This window comes from Athene cunicularia (genome assembly GCF_003259725.1).
Source record: "Athene cunicularia isolate RWA chromosome 3 unlocalized genomic scaffold, athCun1 chr3_part1, whole genome shotgun sequence".
NCBI classification, from domain to species: Eukaryota; Metazoa; Chordata; class Aves; order Strigiformes; family Strigidae; genus Athene; species Athene cunicularia.
This window is the reverse complement of record NW_020799097.1, coordinates 1,831,871-1,856,462: the sequence shown is the minus strand read 5'-3', so window position 1 is coordinate 1,856,462 and position 24,592 is coordinate 1,831,871. Positions and strand designations below refer to the sequence as shown.

The window sequence follows — 24,592 nt, the reverse complement described above, 5'->3', positions numbered from 1 at the left end:
TGCTATTTTTAAGTATAGTCTTCATAATACTGATTTCAGGTCTAATTATTTTAATGGAGAGACTAAAGATCTTTCTGTATTTGTGTATTTGCAGACTGCATTCTGAACTAATTTATGTTACTCCACTAAGCAAACCTCCCAGAACACTCACAGGGGGAGTCGGTTGCTCGTGTTATGCCCGGTGGCATTATAGATACGGTGACTGCAATCACGATTTCCTGAAAAGCCAGAGCTTTCAGAAGAAAAGCTATTGTCAGCAGTGTAACTGTCAGACCTGTTTAGTCTTGAGACTAGTGACATTGAAATGTAAGTACCCTTCTGGGACTTAAGTTTTAAAAATTTGTTGAAAATAATAACGATACTCTAGAATCACTAGGAATAAGTGCACAGAAGTGCTGTATGTGTGGAATTCATTGTACCTTGTGTTTCTGTGCTGACAGGACAAGTCATTTGATAGCCAAGGAACGCTAAAAGAGAGCACACCAAAAACCCTCTTACTGCAATTCTCTCGGGTGCAGATCATTGGGACTTACAAACATCGAGGTTCAGCATTCGCTGGGATTTTGGCAGAGATCTGCAGTGAACACCCCATTAAAGGTTTTCTCTTTGCAAGCTGGTCTACAGCTGTTTTGACATGCCTGTCCACCAGCTCTGAAACCCTCAGAAAGACTCTTAATCATTAATGAATGCGTTGCTATTCATAGTTTTCAAATGCAAATTATTGGCAATTTCCTTTAATTTATTAAAAATTCAATCTTTTTTAGGTGACTGGTTTCCTAACACACGTACTGCAACATACAATTCTGAAAGTTAAGAGTGACTGGTGCTTCAGAACCAGAGAAATCGGACCTCCTAACTTGGTTTTTGTTGCCATTTTAATAGAAATTAAAAGAGTCAGTGAAAAAAGAGAGCTTCCTTAATGATCAGAATTAAAGGCTGTTGTAGATATAGAAAGCATGCTTCTTAAAAAGAGAATGGAATGAAACTGGGAACTCAAACCCAGCAAGATCTGACCTCCTTTGGCAAGTCACCCTCGGCAAAATATTGAATAAAAAGAGGCAAAAAAAAATAAAAATACAAAGATGACCTTCAGGAGTCATACTTGTGTACAAGTACAAATCAACCTGTCTGAAGATAATGGTTGAGAAATCAACATTTCCTTTTGTCTCTAGCTCAGTCAATCCAATTAAAAAAAAAAAAACAGCCAGAAAGGAGTCATGTGCAGGAGATGATTGCTTTCACTCAATATGTTAATTGACTGGAAATGGCATACATGCCAAGGGGAGATAAGAGAACATTGCATCCTATGTAGGATTTCAGATATTACTAATGCTGAAACGGAAAATTCTGAGAAATTAACTTGAGTATATTCTTTTCCTTGAATATATTCTTTTTCCTAAGCATCTAAACCAGGAGAAATTAACTGAATCCCTGCTAGGAAACGGCATCATACTGTGATTAATGGTGTTGTTCTGAACTGACATTACTTTTGGTTTTGAAAGAAGCCTAACTCAGATTTGCTCAGTGTCTTCTGAGTAAACAGCAGTATGGAAAACACGTTTTTATCTCAACCTCTTTTTTTTTTTTTAGGACAGAATAATTACATTCAACAAGAAGCAATTCCTTAGGGCAGATTTAAGCAAATCCATTACCTCTTCTAAGAGGAATTCTAAACAATAACTAATGAAAAAGAGGGAGGAGAAATCTAGATTTATAGACAACTCTAAGTGTATTCTCTTTATGCCTGTGCCACGCTGAAACAGCGCTAAGACGTTTCTTAACAAAGCCTCTTTTCTGTATCCAGCTTAGTGCTTTCCCCCCCATGCTTCTGAAGACCCACTGTAACACAGATGGTAAAACAGCTGAGACATTTTGTATTTAAAAAGATAGTGGCAACACCCCCTGATCAGTGGAGAAAATGGTAAAAACTGGAACATGTCATGTATTGCAGCTAATAAAATTGAGGAAACTCCATCCCAACTTAACCAGCACCCCAAAAACGCAGACTCTATGTTCACAACAGTTACTTCTTGCCACTGTTTTTGGCAAGGTCTTTGCAAGCCCCCTCTTTTCTTCTCTTTGGTCCACATGTGCAATTGTTCTAAAGCACTTGTGGATGAAAATAAAGCCTGTGTCAACAGGGGCTACACTTCACCCGCAAGGCAGCCAGGGGAAAAGAGAGTCTGCTACATGGGCATTTCTGAAGCACATGTGAGTCGACTTTGCCATCACAAAATTTAAAATCTCTACAGTCAATTCAAATGTCTATCAAGAATTGGGGGGAGGGCAGGACTGTAAAAACTGAATACAAATACAATTCATAAATTAAGGCATTTTTCTTTGGTTTTATTCTCTTTTTTTTTGGCGGGAGGGGGAGAAATGAAGAGATGTATCTGCAACACCTGAGCTAGAACTTAGAGCAGCTTGTCTCAGTGTCTGCTTCTGCCTAATTTCATTTAAAAGTAGGCACTATGAGATACAATATTCAGCAGAGCAAATGACTAAACACTCCCATACTCTTGGCTCTCTGCCTACCATTACTTTACCACCGTAGTCGCTTTTCAGTTGGCACCTGTTCATAAGAAAGCTTCCTTGTGTTGAAGCAGTTCTGCAGGACGGCTACACGTAGTCTCTGCTTTCAATAAAGTTCCTGTGGTGTTTGTTCAGGGCACCAGGCATAAAGGAAGGACAAAGCCATGCTGAGTGGGAACGAAACACACTTGAAAATATTACCCCTGCCCCTGTTACGTGGGCAACCTTTAAAAAGGATGCAAAACAAACAGGGCAATTTAGAGTTGCTAGTGATGCAAACCAGTCTGAAAGGAAGAGATTTTTATCGCAACTGTGTTAATTTTGAGACATCTAAAATGATCTTGAAAACTTACAGTAAAACAAATTAACTGTGATTAGATCAAGGAGTACATTTGTGAAAATGGGAAGCAAGAAAAGTGACAAATTTTTAAGCCAAAATTATCAGCAGGTGACAGAGATTAATCCTAATATTAAAATCCGTTTCTCCAATGGTAGTTATCAAATAATTCATTAAAATAATCTGTGTTGTGGTATAATTTCAATATTAACAGAACTATATATTAGCAAGCTTGTACTTTGTTTTCCTTTGTGCCTGTACTAGATACATATAACTGCCACTGACAGCCAAGAGGTACTATCAACAAAACATTCTTTCCATTTATGCCGTTGGTATCTTAGGCGACCACAATTAATCCTCTCTTCTCTATCCGACACCAGCAATGAACAGAAGTGAGTGGGTGAGGACTCCCATCGTCAGTAAAAACCCATCTGACATCATTACACAGCAAGACTGAGGCCTCGTCTTGGAGTGAAATAGGTAGAGAGGAGAGGAAAAACAATTGGCTGGATTGATTGTCTATTTTTGTTGCCGATAGAAATTATATTCTGTATTACATCATCTTACAGCATCGCTCTTAAGAATTAACTCCTTAAAAATAACAAGGGAGTTGTAATTTTTTTAAAAGCAAAGATCGGAAGGAAAAGAGTTTTAAAGCGATAAGCATACTAACTGCTTCAAGATCTTGGTTAAAATTATATTTGCAAAACCAGTTGTGTTGTGCTCATTGTTCTTGCAGAAAAAGTCTTCTCCAGCAATAACTGAAGCATGTTTGTATGATGCTCAGCAAAACAAAATTATCTGTCCACGGGACTCCCAAACACAAGCCTATGTTCTTCCAAGCACTGCAGTCTTAGGTGCTTATTTATGTCCTTGCTTCAAAAATGAGCCAAAACCATGCTGCCAAGCTTGCTTTCTGGAATGACTGCTACTCAACCCAAGATTTGTCAGGATTGAGAAAGTGTGTTTAAAAGGTGTTGAGGCATACTCTGTTTTCTTTTTAAGGGGACAGATTGAAAAAAAAACCAACAAACCAACCCCAACCTCTCCTACCCCTTCCCAAAAAATTTCCCCAGAATTATGTAGCAAAAATCCTAACAGAAAGATATCCAATAAGAGCAAATGTGACAAGGTTCAAACAGGTAATAAATTAAGTCGGGCTACGATTCATATGAATGTGCAATGAATCACTATAAAAATGCCCATTTCTCTCTGAAATTCCAATCATTTATATGAGGTCAAGCCCAAAGCTAAAAAAATAGATGATATAGTGAAGAAGACAGTGCACAGGCACAGTGCCATACGTTGGTTAAGTCAGCTGTGAACAGATTCCATAGCTGGATCTATACATTTCAATGACCACTATTTTTACTTCTGGTTTGGGGCTTAGGAATCTACCTCGAGTACATTACAACCACGACTGAGCAAGACAGGATGGATATTCAGCATCCAGCACAAAACCGAGTTCCTCATGAAAAATAAAGAGTTTCCAATACAAAATCAGAGTTTGCAATTTGTTCTAAACTCACCTCTTCTCTATTTTCCTTCTGATCTTTGCTTTAAAAACTCTAAACTCACCTCAGGTCTTCCCCACCAACAGTAAATCAAATGTGCTCTCCACATCTGCTTCCATTCCTCTAAATAACATCAGAAAGATAAGCCGGGAGCACCACCTTCACTTGTGGCAAGTCAGCACTAAGGTCTTTCAATCTGGTGTAGCCACATGAGTAGGGAAATCATCAGATCACAAGCAAAGATAATTCATATGGCTTAGTTTCATTTCTCAAGGACTCCCACTAGGGTAGCAAATGTCTTTGAAATAATTTATTTTTCTTTTTTTTTTTTTTTCTCTTCAATATCTAAATTAGATGGCTCTCCCATCAGCACAGTGCCTAGCCTAGCCCTGGAACATTTGTGAAAACTGCAGAGTATTTACTCTTGGATTTAAGTGAAATGAATCTTAGCTCAGGACCTTCATTACTTTGCAGAAAAACTGATTTTGTGGTTCAGCCCAGTAAACCTCTCCAGGCCTAAACTACCTTACACAGTCTAATTATGGGACTGAAAAAGGATGTAAAAGCTTTTAACACCATACCCTGCCATCCCAAGGAAGCAGACACGTTCCCTTATCCTGGGAAGATGACAGTTATCACTTTCTTCCACCTTTGAATGTATCTGGCTTGATGCAACCCTTTCCTTTCTTTTCTCTGGGCTAGAAGAGCTGTACTGACCATTTGAACTACCCTTCATAAGAGAAAAGTACATCACAACCAGCTTGGGAGACAGACTTAGCTGAGTATTTATTTCACTTTGTAGCCAAATTCATTCCAGTTTTGAGACATATTTTTATAGACTGGGGCAAGTCGCTGTGTCCCAGTTTGACTGTCTTTGTAATTTCCAAGAGGAACAAAACTCTGACGCTCTCCTCGTAAAGAACAAAATACTGTGGTGCCTGGAGGACAAGAATATGTAACAGCAGCTAAACATACCTCAAACTTTATTTTTTTCCCTTTTTACCCTACTTTTTAGCTTATGTCGGCTATATCTGCAGTTAGATGTCCGATAGAAAGGAACTCACAGCTTTTATGACCACAGGAATCCAAAACCTGACTGAACATGGTCCTTGGATGACCCTGCTTGAGCAGGGGGTTGGACTAGATGATTTCCAGAAGTCCCTTCAACCTGAGAGATTCTGTGCTTCTGTAAAGTGACTGGCCAAAATTTTATCCCAGTCCACCACTTCATGGCAATTAGTTCCCACAGCATGACGTGCTCCATCAACATACAAGGTAGAAATTGCAAAGCAAGAGAGGAAAGTGCCACGTCCTGTTCCTCCCTCGTTTGAGTGGGATGTGAAAGAAAGGGACAAGCTTTGAAAGCTAACCACTGGGTCAGGACTGCTGGCTAAAAAGCCAAACCAGTACCAAGAACTTGTTAAGAATTGCAAAATTATTAGAGAGATGATGATGATGATAATGATGGCCACACTGAACAGCAATAGGGGCACGCAGAAGCTTATTTCCCCCAATGTCCCTCCTTGAGCCCAACGTTATAAAAATCCAATTCTGTTTCAAGGCTCTGCCCTCTGAACGGTGATATCATATGGGTAGAACCACCACTGTTACAGACAGAAGCAGGAGGAGGAGCAGCAAAGCATGTATTTTCAGCCATAACAAAAGAGATGATGGGATGTGATTATTTTATGACTGGATTGTGTCACACTTCCCTGCTTTGTTCCTTTTATTTCTGCATTTTACCTTGATGTAAAATTGCACTATACTGTCATAGAAAAGATTATATATGAGATAAAAGTCTGATCTGAAGAACATGTAACGCACACAGCTCAGATAAAAAGCTACATCTATGATGGGGGTACCAGGTTCTATAGCTAGTGAAAATTAATTTCATTTTCTGCCGCATGAACTCCTCTCGCTCAAAAACAATCCATCTTTTGAGGCCAAGCATGAACTCCTTTTTTAAAGCAATGAGCGAAAAGTGGGATAAACATAAAATTCAGCTCTTCATTTGAATATTCCTGTCCTGAAAGTAGATTACAAAGGCACTGTCCCCCCCTCCAGAAAAAAGAAAAATGTCCCAATCTCGGTAAAAATAGAGGTGGATGGGTTAAGACAATTTTAGGCCACTGTGAATAGATATTTCAGAGAGAAGTAATACTGACTGGAAAGATTACATCACTGCAATTACTGCAAATAGTCCTAGAATCAGAAACAATAAAAATAATTACTTGTGGTAACACCTTAGTCAATCTGCCATTATTCATAATGAAAGAAGGATGCTCTAACAGAGCAACTTTGATATTTTTAAGTAAGAGATTTGTCCAGGTTGATACAAAACCCAACTCCCTGAGTGGCCTGTTCATGTTGATTCCTGTACGGAGGGGAAAGTGCAATTTAATTTCTTAAATCAGATACGTATATACTCTAAATAAACCTCACCTCTCAACTTAGTAGCTGTTTTTTCCTTACTAAAGGACACTCAAGGAAACAATATTCACTCGACCCAACTTTTGACAGCTCATCTCGGAGCACACCCGAGCCCTCACAGCCATGGTACAAGAGGGTGACTGGTGCTTGTTTCAGCTGCTGTTGCTGCCCGGGCAACAGATTCAAGCTCCTGCCTGAACTGCAGCAGCCCATGATGCTAAAGAAAACTGAGGATTGGGATGTGCTCACGGGGAGAGAGCTGTTGCCAGCTTGTACAAACCCTTCCCTTCTTTCCTAGTCTCTTCCAGAAACCAAGGACACTGAGGATGCTGAGGACAAGGTAAGGTAACATGAACGCTTTTTGCTCTGCACCTACTCCTCAAAGAGAGGGAATACTGGGATTTTGATTTCCTGTCTTTGTGACAAAAAAAAGTTTTTATTTTACAGGGAAAGCAACAGATGCCTCCCAGATCTGACAAAAAGCCCATCATAATACATAGCCAGGTCAACCCAGGGAACATGCAGGTAGCCAGAATTAAGACTGAAGCATAAAGGTATCTTGTTGCTTTCTCCATTTTGGGAGTATTTAACCCTTCAGGCAGTCCAAGAAACATGATGTCTAATTTTCATTTGTTTAGCAGCAGCCAGGAGAATCTGCAGCAAAGGATCTCCTGCAGGAAGCAGTCACACAGGGGGGAGGCATGCCTGGAGCAGCTGCATGCTCCAGCTCCCCCATTGGCAATTTTCCAGAATGAGTTACTGTGCCATCATCTTCTGATGGCAAAGATGATGTAACGGTTGAACGGACTAATGAATTTTTAACCTCAGATTTGCTGGTGTTGGAAAAAGTGTGCCTATGCAAATTCCAACTGCCACAACTCCGTGTAAGTTTTGCACAGAAAACCTATGTCCACTGGGCAATCAACTGCAGCTCTCAATTTAGGACTGTCTAATCGCAGAAACTGATATTCAAATATTTGAAGTGAAGCTAAATGACATAAAGGCTTAGAAAAAATATGGTCTTGCTCTGAAAGTGAGTGATAGTCTCCACAAAGCTTTAAATTTCCCCCTAATTTAATAATATATTTTACTAGCATGATCTAAGGATAAAATTATTTTTCCCCACAGCTTTGGAAATCTGTTTCAATTATAAGTCTGGATATTTTAATTAGGGAAGCATGTTTAGTTTAAGAAAAAAAAAATGGATGGGTTAGAAGAAAAACCCTTCTAATACTCTCTAGTGTCTGAGGGTCCTTCAACCCAATTTGATGTGAATGAAACCATTATTGTTCTTTTGAGCCCTGCTGAGCCATTATGCTAACGGTTTTCTAGAGATTTGAGTAGCATTTTACTACATGTTGTCGTTGTTCCACTAGCCAGGATTTTAGCCCTTAGACATTGGAAGTTTCAAGGTTTAAAATAGTTTTTGTTCAACATTCTGAGAAAGCACTATCCTTTAAATTTTATCAGTTCTTATACAAATTCTAGACTGGCATATGGTGGATATTTGAAATTCACTGAGAGAAAACTGCATGTCCCTCTTTTTCTCTGTTTCGAAGCATCATCAGTTTAACATATTAAAACCTGCAGCAACGAAGACTCAATCAAGCAAATAAAACTGAACACACCCACTGACAGATATTTCCTGCCATAAAAATCCTCACACATTGGATGGGAGGGAAGAGTCACACCCTAATAAAATCTAACAGAGAAAACAATAAAAAGGGTTAAAAGGCAATAAAAGGATTCGTATCAAGCTATATAGACTAAGCCAAACCTTTAAGTGATATTTTATTGCATTAAAATGTGAGTTTTGATGATCCAGCTGGTGTTTTAACTGCTTTAGAGCCAAAATACTCATTTTCTTTTTACACCCCTGTGCACGCAGCTATATAATAGATGCTTGCTGTACAGCTTCTTGAGATAAAATTGCTTTCAAAGAAGTTGCAGGAAATAGCTATGTAATATTATTCCAAAAAGAACTTGCTCCTTTGGCTCAAAAAGGAAAGTAGGCTTCAAGTAATTAATACTTAAATACTTCCTTTGCAACTGCACCAGCACACTACTGAAGTAAACAGCGGATAGTTTGATATCTAGTGCTCTCAGAGGCTTCTGTTCCTGAGATAACTCAGTTAAACAAATCGAGCAAGGAAGTGTCATTTTCTTGAAAAAAACCAAAACTGATGAGCAGTGAGCTCTGGTTTTCTTCAGAAGACACTTCAAGTAAGTTTTTATATAGATGTTTCTGACACATGCATAGACCGCTCTAAAACGAGCACAAAACCTTTAGGCTAATCAAAGTGACAAAACTGTTAGAGATGAACAACAAAACCTAGAAAAAGCAGTCATCAGGCTGATGACAACTCAGTTTAAATGCCAAAATTCCTTCAGCACAAAACTCATAACACATCTCTAATGACCAAAAATAAACTCATTAAGTCCTGTTCTTGAAGCTGGTTTAAAATAGCATCTTTATATCCTGTTTGGGTCTCACACAGCCCAGAAACTCCATAAAAAAACCCCACCAAGCAGCTGATGCAGCCTCCAAATTTTCCAGTAATGCCTAATCTTCCAGAAGGCCTGATGCATTATGCAAATAATTTGAGTGTGGCAAGAACCTGCCCTTGTAGGAATAGCAGCACTTTCACTTAGGGATGACAAGTAAGTCTTATCATATCCCCTCATGATCCATTTTCTGCACTCCTGAATATGCCATACCAGTTTCCTCACCTGATAGGGACACGGGATGTGATATTCTCTGCAGCGTTCTTGAATCCACGTCGTCTCCCACACACCTCGATAAGCCTGCTCATAGAAATAGCATCCAATTACAACCAACAGTGGCACGAGGTACAGAACACTGAACACGCCAATCCGGATCATGAACTTCACTAGTTTGTCCTGGTTCTCTTTTTCTAACGGGATTTCAATGCGAACCCGATTGAGAGAGATAATGCCAGCTAGCAGAAGGGAAACTCCAACCACAACATACAGGCAGAGAGGTGCAAGTACAAAGTATCTCAATGCATCCACATCATAGAGGCCAACAAAACATACGCCGCTAATATTGTCACCTTCAATTTTATTCATTGCTAAGAGGATGATGGTTAGAGTTCCCGGAATGCCCCAGGCACTGGCGTGGAAGAGCAAGGCTTTCTTCTCAATTGCTTCACTGCCCCATTTTGGCACAGCCGCCAAGAACCACGTGATGGTAAGAATGACCCACCAAACACTGCCAGCCATGGTAAAGAAATAGAGCACCATGAAAAGCATGGTGCAAGCTTTGTTGTGAGAGCCCTGTGTCACTGTGGAAGCCTTGTACTGGGCAGGGCTGGATGCGTTACACGCTACTCGGTCTTCAAGCAGAAAGCCGATGAAGAAAATTAGTGACACCATCATGTAACAGACAGCATAAAAGATTATCGGTCTTTCTGGATAGCGAAATCTTGTGACATCGATCAGAAAAGTTAAAAAAGTAAACAAGGTAGCAGAAAGGCAGACGATGGAGATCACGCCGATGAAGTAGCGAGCAAAGGAGAGCTCTTCACGCCGAAAGTACATATTTGGGCAAGGAGGGGAACAGTCCCGTACCCTCAGGAAAGAGTAACCCAGATCAGGGTCTATTTTCAACTCCCGAGGACACCAAAAACCATAATCCCTCTGTACTGCCATTGGGGCCTCTTCTGTGGGCTCCCCAGCCAGATTGAGGTCAACGAGACGAGGATATGGCTCATCGCAATCTGGGAATCTAAAAAAGTAAGAAAAGAATTATTTACAAGAAATACATGCATACTTTGAAAAGACTAGTAACCTTATTTATATGTCCGACTTTAGACACAATAACTGGAGGGAAAACAAGGACAATTCAAATAATGGGTAATCTGTGAAATACTGTACTATGTCTAACAACTCTAGAACTCATTGTCCCAGAATGCAGTGGATGTTGAAGCTATAAAATAGGTTTAAAAATAAAACAGAGAAATAAATGGACCCACTGGGGCTTTAATCATAAAGGTGAGGATACAAAATCCATCTCAGGAAGTCTATAAATTTAAACTGAGACTATGTGCCCAAGGAAGCATGGTTTTATAGAACATTATAAAAGCTTTCCCTAAGCAACTGTGCTAGCTGCTATCAGATAGGACGGCGAGCTAGTTAGACCAAAAATCCAACCTAGTGCTGCTACTAGCATTAATAAATTGAAATGATAATGAAGGTATTTCTGTAATTAAGTAAAGCTGTGACTGGAGGCTAAGGACTGCTGGAGGTACAGTCTGACGTTTTGAAGGAGAGACTGGAGGGATTCCACGCAGAGCTGTCCCGTTCCTCCCTCTGCTAGATGTTATCGCCTCAGCAGCACAGCAGAAGCCAAGTACGCCTGTTCCTCTACCATAGTCCATGTTCTGGCACAATGGCACTAACACAGCACCAGCAAAGTTTCAGTAGTTTTAGCTCTGGTTTTGAAATTTCACTACCTGGGCCTTACTGAGGCGATGAGAGGACCTAAAGGGCCCAGGCATCTGTTCACAGTATGGAGTTAGAGCCATCTTTGCTCCAGACTATCAGGACCTAGAAGCATTCCTCTGACTTACTCTTTTGCTAAAAGAAGTTTTAATTGCCTTTCATTCTCTCCAATCCAACTTTAAAAGACTATTTCTTGTTCTTTGTGCTCCTGTATTTTATTAGCTGCTGGAGTCACTTACAAAAAAAAAAAAATAAAGCATCAAGATACTGTTTTCAATTTCATGTATGTTCTGTTTCAAACAGATTGGAACGTCATCAAATACTTTTCTATAAAGTTACTGCTGTAATGTAAAGCTGAAAACATCTGTTTGCACACAAGCTCAACAAGAGGTAGATGCTCTGAAAGCAGAGCTTTGAGATTTTATATACTCATCAAAACCAGCCAGCTCCCCCTTCAGAAAAAGAGACTATTAATCTCTAGCGTATGTAATTTTGCCAAACTCTCAGAGAAATTTATAGCACTATCACCTATTAAACCTTGGTATAGCAGACAAAACCAGGTCAGCATAAATGACAAGAAGAAAAATAGATGGGTATATCCATCCATTTAAGAACATGCATGTGCAGTTTACAATAATTGCCCACAGAAAAGTTTCAACTATCTCTTGGGCAGATGATAGAAATATGAACTCAAGTTTCCACCCCAGGAAGCAGGCTGTTACACAAATGGAAGGGAAAATAAGGGCACTTGTAATGGAACACATTCAAAACGTCCGTTTCAGATCACAAAACATCCTAGGTCATACTAAAATTTTATCCTGGGACTCTGAAAAAAAAAAACAACAAACAAACCAGATTTGCTCACCTGGTGCATTCCATATCCTCAGGCCAAGCGACCCCAAACATCTCCATGAGTTTGGAGCACTCGCTGTACGCTCTTTGACAGAGTCTGCGACAAGGGAGAGTGACACGGCCGTACTCCATGCACACGGGAGCATAGAGGGCACACAGAAATGGCCGAAAATCTCTGGAGCATTCCAAATTCACCATCGGATGAAACGGCTGGAAAAGAAAAAGGAGAATTCAATAGCTACAAACAGCAGTTTTGCAGAATGCTCCCGCGTGAAGCTATCATTTGCCTCATGAGGTGTTAGGGCTTTCACAGCCATAACCACGAGCTTCTTTTGCTGAACTTTGGCTGTTGGAATAAATGATCATCACAACACAGCACTTATGTATTTTAGGAAGGCAGGCAATCAAGAATCCTGAGGACAACGATTCACAAGGGACATTTATGTACTTGATTTGCATTAAAATCAGTGGGAATTAGACAGCTAAACACCTCTGAGGATTCAGGGTTAGCTTCACACTCTCCAATAACAGTCATATAAACTTGATTCCTTTTAGTGCCTGTGTAACTGGCCGACACATGAATTGCTCACTGCTTATTTAGTAGGATAATGTGAAAACTTGCATTTGATTGATGAGATTACAATCAGAGGAATGTTAGATAATGTGAAACTCCTTGACTGTAGAGAAATATAGCATACTGTAATCTTTCAAATATTATTTACGGATCATGACAAAATAATTGTAAATAATCTATTTCTTGAATTTCTTCAGCAGGGCAGTGTTCTTCCTATCTTCCTACAAAATGCAAACACAGGACATTTTCCATCACGTTCTTCTCACAGCATCTTCTCCAACTGAAGAGAACCCATCTGTCAAAATCTCTGTTCTATCATCAGAGTACATTTGTAGACAGAAAACAGTCCCAATGTGCATGCTAGCATTGTTACATAAATTCTGGTACATAGAACTTTCTAGCTTCCAGATGAGGGCTGCAATCACAGTGAAGTCACATTAAGTATCTCATTTCTTGACTAACCATCAGAAAGCTCTGTGAAATCAAAGCCTGAACAAAATGAGTCAGAAAAAATAACCGGTGTCTTGTGTTACTGTGTTGCTTTATAACAGGTTTAAGTAACGGTGATAGCAACACTCCTTGGAAACACTGAGAGAAAATCTATCACAGTTAGCCAATATATAGCTGTTCTTAAGTATTTCTGAGGATGAAAAAGGAGGAAAAAAAGTAGGACAGGGATTTATGTCTTAATAAAAACTGGTGCACACTGATAATCCATGTTATCTTCTTACTATCCAGCATGGGTTCGTTTTGCTCTTGCTTGTTATGGCCTGTCTTTAAAACTCTCCAGGAGTGGATCAGTATCTTATTCTGAGTTTTTGTGGCAACTTCCACTACACAAAGCCTCACCATATCTTCAGATATTGATATAAGATCAATTATATTCTCTGAAGAGTGGAACTACCGAGTATTGAAATACATTAGCATTCACACTTCTAGAATAAAACAAAACAGCATACAAATGTTGAATTCTCCAAACTAGAGAAACAGCAGTGATATTTCAGTAAGCCACTTCTTTCTTTGACTTATATTTCAAATTATAGCTTGAAGGGAAAAGGTGACAGTTGCTTGGTCAATGGCAATGCTAACATGAGCTCTGCTCTAGACAGATTTTTATAAAAAGTCCATTATCTCAATACCAGAGTTTGCTCTTCTCCACAGTCTGGCAGGATTATAGAGCAAGAAGTCTAATCTCCTGAATTTGTGGTGCAATAGCAGAAGCACAAATGAGCCTGCTCTCTCTCTCTCTCTCTCTCTCTAAAAAACACTAAATCTTATAGCTGAAGCTGAAGAGTAGGCTGTAGAAAGATTACATTTTCAAACAGCAATTTTCTGGGAAGTATTTTAAACCAATTCAACATTTTCTTTTTCCAAACTGTAAAAAAGAACAAACCCAACAACAAAAAATAGGTCATCTTCTGTGGCAATATAAATGACAATCCCTAGAAAATATGAGGAAAAGTTTCACATTTTAGTTCTTCCTTATCGCCTCCTTACTCTTCCAGTTCTTCCTACATCCCTTCTTTGCTCTGCAGAAGGTTAATTTTTGGAATACAAGACACAACCACGCTGTGATTTTACTGATTTTTTTTTTTAAAAAAACATTATTATTATTTACCAAGCTGATTAAATTTTCAGTGCTATGCATTTTTAAAAAGGTGGTCACATGACAGCAGAGCCATGCAACTTGGCAACAGCTCATATGAAGAGCAGTATAAGCCTTCAGAGCTGTTGACAAGGAAAAAAGGAAGCAACAGTTGGAAAGTATTTGCATTTACAAGCTCATTGTTACTCGGGGAATACTTTCTGTTTGGCTGGACATTTACTTCAGATGCATATACGGTTTTATTTTTAAGTAGTTATTGTCTATCGCACAGTTAAAGCTATTGTTTGATGAGGATCCAAGAAATTGATTCTGGGTAGTTATGACACTTGACCTGACTGAAAAAGCTTAAGATAATCGTATTCCTTTATTTGATGGAAAATGAAAATGCCACTTCTGTTTTGAGACGTGTTTAAATTTCCTTCTTTTCAAACAATCTTGAAAGTAAGAAAATGAAGTTATATCTTTATGAAAAAGAGCTATTGGCTTAATGCCTCCCACTCCCCCAAGTCTTGCCTCCTGCCGCTGCCATTTTGCATGTACCCCTACCTAAAGTTCAAGTTCTCCTGACAAATGCTCTGCTACTCTCCTCTGATACACCTTCCATTAAGAAAAGTTGTTTCAGAAATGTGTATTTTCCTGCTGCTTCATCTTCATTAAAAGATCTGTTTGGTTTTGGCAGATTTGCAGAAAGCTGTGCCTAAATGGAAGACCCCAGACTATTTCAAGGTGTGCACAGAAAAAAAATGGTGCAACCAGAGCTCTGGACCGTGGCTGTTGCAAAGAAAGGGAAAAGTAGTAAAGCAAGTTCAAGGGAACAGAAAGGTACCAGCATTTTCTTGTATCCTGTTGATCCTACTGCAGACAGGTGGCTGCTGTAACAGCTTTCAGCCAGCTCCAAAGGACACTGGGCAATGGTGTCCGAGGGGATATTGGAACCGAGACAGGAACCATCCAAAAATGGGGATGCAGATGGTGCTCCTCGGCAGTGGCTCCAGGGTCTGAAAGAGCACTCTCAGCAAGAGCAGCCGTGCCCTGGCTGTCCCCTTCAGCAGCCCGAGGGCTGAGTTACAGGGTGCTCAAACACGCAAGATGTGAGACAGCTGCCTGAACACCGGCTTCTCCTGCTATTTAAGATGCCACTTATTTTCCAGGACATCCACATGGGCCTGACAGATAGGATGCAGGGTCTGTGCAGAGACCCACTCCCTTCTGGCACGGCAGCTGGAGGCTGGGTTGAAGACACTGAAACATCTGAAGTAACATCAGTGTAACTGAATCTTCCCTGACCAAGTCTGGCAGAGGGCACAGTCGCTGCACTTGGGGTTCTTCAGAGCTGCAGAACACACGTCTGGTTTGGGGCATACTCCTCAAAGCACGGTACAGATATGCTCAACCCCAAAAATGCTGAAGAAATACACTTAAGTAGGAGTAATTTAATAGGACTGTTCCCTTAGTGCTGGCTGTTCTGTTTCCCAGCAACTCCAAGCCTCTCTCACACCGTTCTGTCTCTCAAAATAGCAACTGCAGGCAGACAAAAACTCTCTTATGAATTATATCAAAGCAATTAATTTTAAAATGAAGAGGCTAAGCTAGACAACAGAAGAAGAAAAAAACCCTACAGACACTCCTTGTAATGCAGAAAAAGAGACTGACTTGCTTTCAAGCAGTAACAGCAGCAGTTGTGCCTGTGAGCAGCTCAGTCTGTAAGCACCCTATCTCTAAAATTATCTTACCCCATGCAGCTCCTAAGAGGAAAAGTCACTTCCACTTACTGATTATGTTGTTTACTATAAAAAATAAAGCCAGGGAGATTAAAAGGCTTTTTTTATCTTCTTGCCCAAGGACGCAGTGCAAGTTATGACATTTAGCCCTACTCCACCAGTGCCTAACAAAAGGCTCTCTGTGTAAGTGGGGCGTGCTTTTGAAGAAGGCCTGTGGAACGACTCAGCAGACCGAGGGAAAACGAAGAGGACGAGGACAAGAGAAGACATGATAGCCGAACTGATTTCAATAATTCAAATTATTGAAATCCAAGAAAGGGAAGAGATAAATGTTTAAGAGATAAACACTTCTTCAGCCCTGAAGGTACTTAAGTATTTAAAATATGCCAGATCACATAACTGTATAATATATCTACAGCTGTACAGCCACTGGTATTCCCACCTCTGAGGACAATCTTTGTGACCCTGCAAATTCCTTCAATCCCAGTGATAACAGCAGCATTAGGAACTTGACTTTTTTCAGGCTGAGTCAGAACACTCATCCCTCCTTTGCTTTGCCATGCAGGTGTTGTGTGGCAAATAACCTGCCACAATCCCCTGTCACTGCTCTCCTCAGATCAGTCCAACTTGCAGTACAACCTTACCCATCTCTTCTTTCCCTCTTCCCCAGAATTTTCTTTGCTGGTAGCAAAGTTGCTTGAAGAAATTTCCTAATTCTCAGCAGTGTGGCTCCAGCTCCTTCCCTCCCTACAATTCCTACCTGCTGAAAATATTTTAATGTCCATGCTCTAACTGGGAGTAGAAATTTCCTGCTTGCCTTTCGTTTTCTTTTGGGGTTTCCTTGTTTTTTGTGTGGGTTTTTTGGTTGTTTGTTTGTTTGTTTGTTTGTTTTTTAGGAGGGGATGAAAGACAAAGGAGAGCCTGAATTATAAGTGCAGATTTTCCCCTCCAAATAATTTTTTTAACAAATACTCACTTTTGGTTACAAAGCAAGATCAATAACTATAAACACACGATGGAACTGTGTTACAGTTTCAGACTTCTCTTATCACTGAGAGATAACGGACCAAATTCAACGTTTTATTTTACACAGTGGTAGTCCTTTAGCTGGCTGTTATTTGGGAACTGACATTCCTGAAAGATTTAAACGAAATTATTTTGGTGATCTTTCACTATTGTGTTTGTTTATATATTCCTTTCTTTTAACAGAAAACTAAACAGGAGGCGTTCTCATAAACTCATAGGCAGCAGGAGGGAAGTTTTCTTCCCTCAGGCTCATGGGAAAAGAGTGATGCTATGACTATCAATTACTGTTGCAATTCTCTGGTGGAAGAACTGCCTCAGGGCGTATCCTGTCTCAGGCCAGCCACATGATCCTCTCTTTCTGTCCTGTGTTGCCCTATGTTTGAATTTAGCTTGTTATTCATTAGGAAAAAAATCTTGAACTGTGTCTGAAAGTGCCTGGGCAATAATGCTTTCCAGGCTACCTCCCAAGGAGAATGGCAGAAGCAGCAGGTAGATTTAACTCTTCAGACAACTGCTAGTTAGACTAAACACGTTACTGCCTCCCGCTTTTGATAACTCCACGTCTTCTCTGATGGAACTGCTCTCTCAGCTCTGACAGTTGGTGTGAATGTTCTCTAGAGACTGTTACAGGCAGAAGTGCTTTTCTTGAGGCACTAGAAATTTGTTCTCCAATGGCTCTGCCCTGCATGCTCTGAATCCTGCTAGGTTTGCTGGAGCCTGTAGCCCACAGTCACACTGGTACACAAACATAACCCGAAAATACTTGTTGTAAGTTAATATCCTGAGCTGAACAACTGCTGTAGCACTTAAACGGCTTCAAACTGAGCAAATTGAGAGGCCTGCCTTAACAGAACTGGGGTTTCCTAAAGAAGATTAGGGAGTGCTCACATGAGCACAGCAGAGTTGGGGATTTGCAAAGAGCAGGGATATGAGGCACTAAATTCTTCAAAAAAACATAGCTGGATCTAACAGAAAACTACCTTTCCTCCACTCAGTTTGGCCTTGAACTAGATAGTGCCACATAAGTCATGGTTGCAGAAAGGGCCAGAAACACATGGTCAGGTGTGTAAGAGTAAGTCCATTTCTTTTCTCACTTGCCCAACTTAACGTGACCATGGAAGTACAGCTTTATTGCACACACACTTTATTCTGTTTTCCAAAAGTTAATTTGCCCAAGCCTGCTTTTAATGCACAGTGCCAAGCCAAATTCAGTGTAGAATATTTAGCATAATGGATATTCAAAGCTTACCTCACCATTAACTTCCTTGTCTGGGGAAACTTAGGTATACTTTTTCTTTCTTTGCAATTATTTTTAGCTTTGCACAGTGATGTAGGTATGAAAAGGCAAATGGGGTCACAATTCTGGCCGCCTATTAAGCTTTCCTCTTCAGCATGGGGAAAAACTATTCTCACATTATCTGCACGAAACCTTATAAACCACATAAACCCACTGTTTTCTGATATCCCAGGTCTCATAATTTGATGTTAGCTGGAAAAACTATAGTTTCAGTGAGGATTCGATTGGCACTGTACTACCTTAGGGACTGAAAAGTAAAAAATTTCAGATTGTTTTACCTTAGTATGTCCACATTTAAATAGCTATTAAGTCATTCCAACAACAACAAAAAAAAAAGTCAAGTAATTATATGGTTTTAAATGATATTTTTTCTCAAGCTATAGGTTGAACCAAACAATCACCCCATTATTCACTTTAAAACCAGACAATCACCCTGTTATTCACTTCAAAACCTAAGACCAATTATTTTACCTGCCTTCCCCATGAAAGGGCAGCAGTCATGCAAACCACCCTAAGCTTTCTGGTCTGTAAACAGACAGCTGAGGTTAATTTCTCCAGTGCAGAAAAAAAAAAAAAAAAAGGATAAAGATGAAAGTAGTTAAAAGACAGCAAATGCCATTAATCTCTGTCTATATGACTAAAAAGCAAAGCCATCTGCTCTTGTTCTTTAAAGAGGTCTCCGGCTTCAATTTAAATTCTCAAGTTCGTTTGGAAGACACTGAAAAGATGGCATCCATCTGTCAATTTGCACTTTTCCTAAAAGTGATCTTTATGTTTTAGGAACCGATGAATGCAGATGGGTGGTCCTGGTAACAATTTCCATTTGCAAGAAGTGATAGTTTTTATAAGACAGCTGAGGCTGCTTGGACTTCCTCCTTCCTCTCCATATGCCTGCTGTGATGGGCTTGGGAGAATTCCAAAGCATCACAGAGAAATAAATATATAGTTCTCTGGACCATATTTTAGATACTATTAAGTTAAGACACTATAAAGCTCACTTGCCTGGACAAGCAAGAGACTATTGGGCAGGAGCTGTAAGTCTAGACAAAATAATGTTTTTCATTTAAATGACACATTTCTATCTCCTGCAGTTGCAAAGACAACCTTCCAAGTACAAACTGAGAGTGATCACTGCTTTGATGCCTGCCTAAAAAATGCTCCAGTGCCGCTATCCCTGTGGGAGACAAAAAAAAGGTTACGAGAAGCAGAGTGTTATTGACAACAACCTTTTCTTTCCCTCAGCTCTGCCACTGCAGACTGATCTGTGTGTCATGGACTCATGGACTATTGCTGCCAACTCAAGGGAGGTCTGTCTCCTTGAAGAATAACAGGAGTGAAGAGTATCAACAAATCACTGTTGGTACAGTGCTCAAAAATGTATCTTGCTGAGTTGGAGGAGGAAAAGCAATCGGTATGAATATTTGTTAGAAGATGTGACACTAACTTGAGAGCACACAGTGGAGTCGATAGCCACAGCAAGTTCTTCAGAGCTCATAAAAAGGGAATTTCTAAAAATTGGAAACATGAGGGAAAAAACAGGACGTAGCCAAGATTAACCATCACCGATCAGATTCGCTTCACCTTTTCATTTCTACTGCCATCAACATATAGAATGAGTGTCTGCCATGTAATAAACAACATGAATACCCTGCAGAATAAAATTAGACAAGTTGGATTTCTAAAATACAATGAAAGCAACCTTGAATACTTCTGTTGAAGAAAATTTACTTTGATTTCTCAAAGGCTTAATGACTTCTACTATTTCATGTGTGACTTCACCATGATTTTTCACACAGCTGATGTAGCAGGATATCTAAGAGAGCTTAATATTACAAGCCAGTGCAGATTACATGAAGCTCCACGTTTTCCACTGGGTTGAGGATGGAAGGCAGCTTCTGTTTTCTGAATTGACATTCAAGACAAAGTTGGCTCTTGACAGACTAACCAAGGGAATCTACAGTGTGCTGACCCCCTTGAAAATAAACATGAGCTGTACAGTTGTCGTCATCATTCTCCTGCGTGGCTGTGAAATGTGGGCAAATTACGGTTGTCATCTAATGCTTTTCAGGGTGCAGTTTCACAAAGGGCATGTTTATTAATTCCTGCTCTCTCCCCTGTGACCAGCCTCCTTTGCATCAACTTGGGTTTAAGATTGTTTTAATCTGTCCATGAAACTAACCCCAGAGCCACACATGCTGTATTTGCCCATCAGTAGTGTAAAAAGTCAGGATAAGATCCTGAATGCTGACACCTTTAAGTGTTAGCATCTAAATATCTCTCCTGTACAATACACCCAGGCTGATCAATTCTTTTTTTTTTTTTTTTTCTAAGCTTAGTTTTTCTTCTGGCTTAGCTCCTCAACGACCTTACAGTAGGTTTGGGCAAACTTGTGCCAGTGCTAGAGGTGAAAAGGGCTGTGTTACTGGAGGATGAGGAACGGGGCACCACAAAGCTGACCTTACATTAGCCGACATCGAACCCTACGCTGTGCTGCTCAGGACATCTGGGGTGTTCATAACCATCTAAAATAGAGTTCAACTGCCCTGGACCCAGCCAGACCCAGCAAACATTACAAGGATATGTTTAAGGAAAACCCTTGAGTTTTACAGCATTAGCTCCACAACACAGAAGACAAAGACTTCTTGCTGTGGCAGAGAACAGACATTCATGCTGTTAAAACCCAGGAGCGTAACCTTTCGCAGACAGAAAGCTGCAAGAGGAAAAACACACTAAATTAATTCAGGAAGCTCTATTTGCTACTCCCTTGGCAGCCAGTCTGCTGTCAAAATTCTCTCACAAAATTCTTACTAGCCAAAACACCTGGTTTCATAGACGAGAATCCAATGGCAGATTCAGTCACTGCAATAAATAAACTTACTGCTTGAGCTATGACTGTCAGTGTTCCCAAAGAACAAATTACCATTCAAAATCGCTCATGTCTTACCTGGCTACATTAGGATGAACATCTCCTTGGGCACAGGTTAAATGATTTAATCTTGCTCCTATGAAAGCCCATAATGAATCTAACCTAAATACTTCAGGGAATGATCTTGCAATATCCACTAAGGCTGTTGGTTTGTACTGTTACATAAAAAACCAAAACCAATTGTGCCAAAATGATTTTACAGGTGTGTTTGGCTACATATTGAAACCCTTCCTGACTCTGCCCAGTATTTATTGTCCAAATTGAAAATCAAAAGGAATACTCAGGTAATACAATAATGCATCTCTAACAATGGAAAAGTCAGGGGTTTTGGTATATACAGCTTGCAAAGATGCAGAGCACGACACTGATCCAATAAAACTATGTACATAAATAATATGCAGCAAACTGAAGGAACATGATCTGTTGGATTAATGCTATAAAAATGATTCTGAATAGCAAACAAAACCTATCTGTAAAATGAATGCTAATATTTTAACAGCTGTGTCTCAATCTAACATTACAAACCATCTGTTACATCTACATACCAGCAAAAACACATATACACACACAGAGACACACACACACAGACATACACACAGATGTACACACACAGACACATACACACACACAGACGTACACATACACTTGTCAACAGTTGGCTAGGAGGGAAGATTTGCATCTTCGGGCCTCAAAATTAAGGATATTTCCCAGGACAATATTTAAAACATATTGTCTACTGGCTTGACACCTATTTATTTTTCTTTCCCTCATGCTTCACTTCCAGGAAGGCTACACTATCAGCCTACTGTACTAAGATGTCTTTTGGTATTGTTAATTCTAAAAATTAGCAGGTTGTTTCACATGGATAAGTAATTTGGGATGATATTCCTGGATGTGTGGTCTACCCTCTGCAAGCCCCACAGCCCTGTTGTCCCCCGTATGCATTTAGACTGAGATCCAACCCAAATCAAGCTGCACTGTCTCCAAATCTCAGTTCAACAGCACCTTCCGCTTCATTTTACAGAGTTACTGTACTACAGCTGTTGCCATTTCTCTTCTCTCATATAGCAATTACAGTTTTCAGACTATTTTGATTGCAAGGATTCTCAGGGGATTATATCTGGTTTTGTGATTATTGTAGCCAATTTCTAACACAAGAAAAGTAAAGCTGCAGTATTTAGTACTCTTCGTGTCATTAACTGGCACGTGAGACATGGGCAGATGATGATATAATCCAGATTTTATTCAGGAAAACGTGTAAATTTACATGGAAGTCTGAATAAAAAACCAACAGTGTATCTGTCAGCGTTACCAGGGCTTCACGCAGAATCATCCTGTACGGATGCCCTCACTGTCAGCAAGTACAGTAAAGCCATTACAAAAATAAAACGTGACCCTGGCTAGTTGATACTTGGGATCAACTCTCTATATTTTGGTATTATGCATTAAATTCTTCCAGTGTGCCATCTGTACAGCACGTAAAGGTGGACACAAACAATGGGAAAATGAAGGGGCTTTTGGGGAAGTTTTCAGTCTTTGGAAAGAGATTTTTCTTTCATTATTATAATTCTACACTGAGTCCATACTGTCTGAACAAACACTGACTCTATTTATTGGGATGGCTTTTTTAACTTGTAAAAGAGATTGTCTATCCCAATATATTTTTTTTTACCCAATTACAGAATTACAAGAGGGCCACTAAACAGGCCTCTCTACTTCATCAGACAGTAATACAGAACAGAAAAGTTAAGACTGAGAAAATTTCCCTTCACTCCAACATATTAAATGAAAATTTCTGCTCAAAATACAAGTTTTAAGATAATTACTTGGTGACTTCAAATTTTAACCCTTTTAAAACCATTAATAATTTTTTTTTTAAACTTGGCCAAACACAGCAGCTGTAAATTAAAATTTAAGATTCATTAGGGGATACTATCCCTCCCATTTAGTCCCAAGTTAATGAGATCACAGATGAACTCTAAAGGGGAAGATAGGGAAAAAGAACTTGCAGTTATACAATATTTCTCCACTGGACAGGAAGCTTTTATCTGCCTCACAAACATCTGAATGACCAATTCTGAAACTCTCATCAAAACTATCAAATTAAGAATAAAACCAAGCTCCCACAGTTTATTTTTCTTCCCTACAGTTAATAATTTACCAGATAAATATTTGACAGGAATTCCCACAGTGCCTCTGCTTATTTGTTTCTGCGGCACCCTAAAAGCATGCTTGCTTCTCTCAAAATAGATTAAATAATATTTTGCCCTCAAAGGTCCTGAAGTTTCTCCCTGTTTGAGGACAGAAGTTTGTGCTTAGATCTCTTATTGCATCACTAACATAGTTTTGGGGAAAATTGCTCCCACAGTGTATTCAGCATGTCTTTGAAACGCTCTAGACAAGTAGGACAAGACCTAACACAATAACAGGATTAATAAAACAGTGGGAGGAGAGGAGACACGGGTGGAAGGAAACAAGGGAAGACAAAAAGATTATGCAAGTACTCTGTGGGGCCCCTACATAGGAGATAGACCCAAATTCTTTTCCAGCTAAATAGAATAAAAAGAAGCAAATATCTGTGGGTGTTGTGGAAGAAGTACCTCTTCAAACGTGTCTCAAACAGTTAAGTGACACTCACAAGCCCTGTCAACATACTCCGTGCGGCAGTTCTGTATGGAATACGCTGCAGGGGTGTTTGCAGCGGGGGAACCGACACAGAATGGAATCAGTGGGCTGAAATTATAAAGAGCAGGTCAGATAAATAGGAAAAACTGCATTAAATTGCTCAGAGATGTAAGCATTTGAGGGTGATGCAAGAGACAAGTGTGTTTTCCCATTGATTGCCTCTTGGAATAATTGCCCAACGCTGCAAAATCCCTTTTATATATATTTATATATCCGTGTCTAAAAGGATGGAAAATGCAATTGAGCAAAGACCAGGTGTGTGGCTGTAAGGTAGGGAAGGCGAAGAGGGCTGGAAGCCTGCTGTGATAAGCCCCGTTCGGTTAGCCACAGCAGGGCTCAGCTGCCAGGCCCCAGCAGACCACTCACGAGGGCGTTTCTGCTCCCAAGAACTGTAGAAGTTCACAGAGCAGAGCTGGCTTTCCAGCTCCCTTTGTCTCGTCAAGCTCAGAAGCAGCAGGATGGGGACGGGATGGTGGATAGGAGGGTACATATGTGCATTTGTTAAGTGTTTCATGAGTTCTGCTCAACAGCTCTCTGCTGCTTTCACTCCTGCTTGGGTCCCACTGCCTCCCACCTCACAGATGAGGACTAGCACCCAGAGATCAAAAATGTGTCCTTTAATCCATCA

At 40.0% G+C, this 24,592-nt stretch overlaps 1 protein-coding gene across 1 annotated transcript in view; it reads right to left on the bottom strand.

The window, feature by feature from the left end:
• FZD3 (frizzled class receptor 3) overlaps positions 1–24,592 on the bottom strand; it is a 55,556-nt gene that overhangs the window by 17,436 nt on the left and 13,528 nt on the right. Inside the window, exons 2-3 of the mRNA XM_026845737.1 lie at positions 12,143–12,339; positions 9,544–10,561 (exon numbers count right to left, since the gene is read on the bottom strand). Coding sequence (XP_026701538.1) covers positions 9,544–10,561; positions 12,143–12,339 — 1,215 coding nt within the window. The remainder of the gene's footprint in view (positions 1–9,543; positions 10,562–12,142; positions 12,340–24,592) is intronic.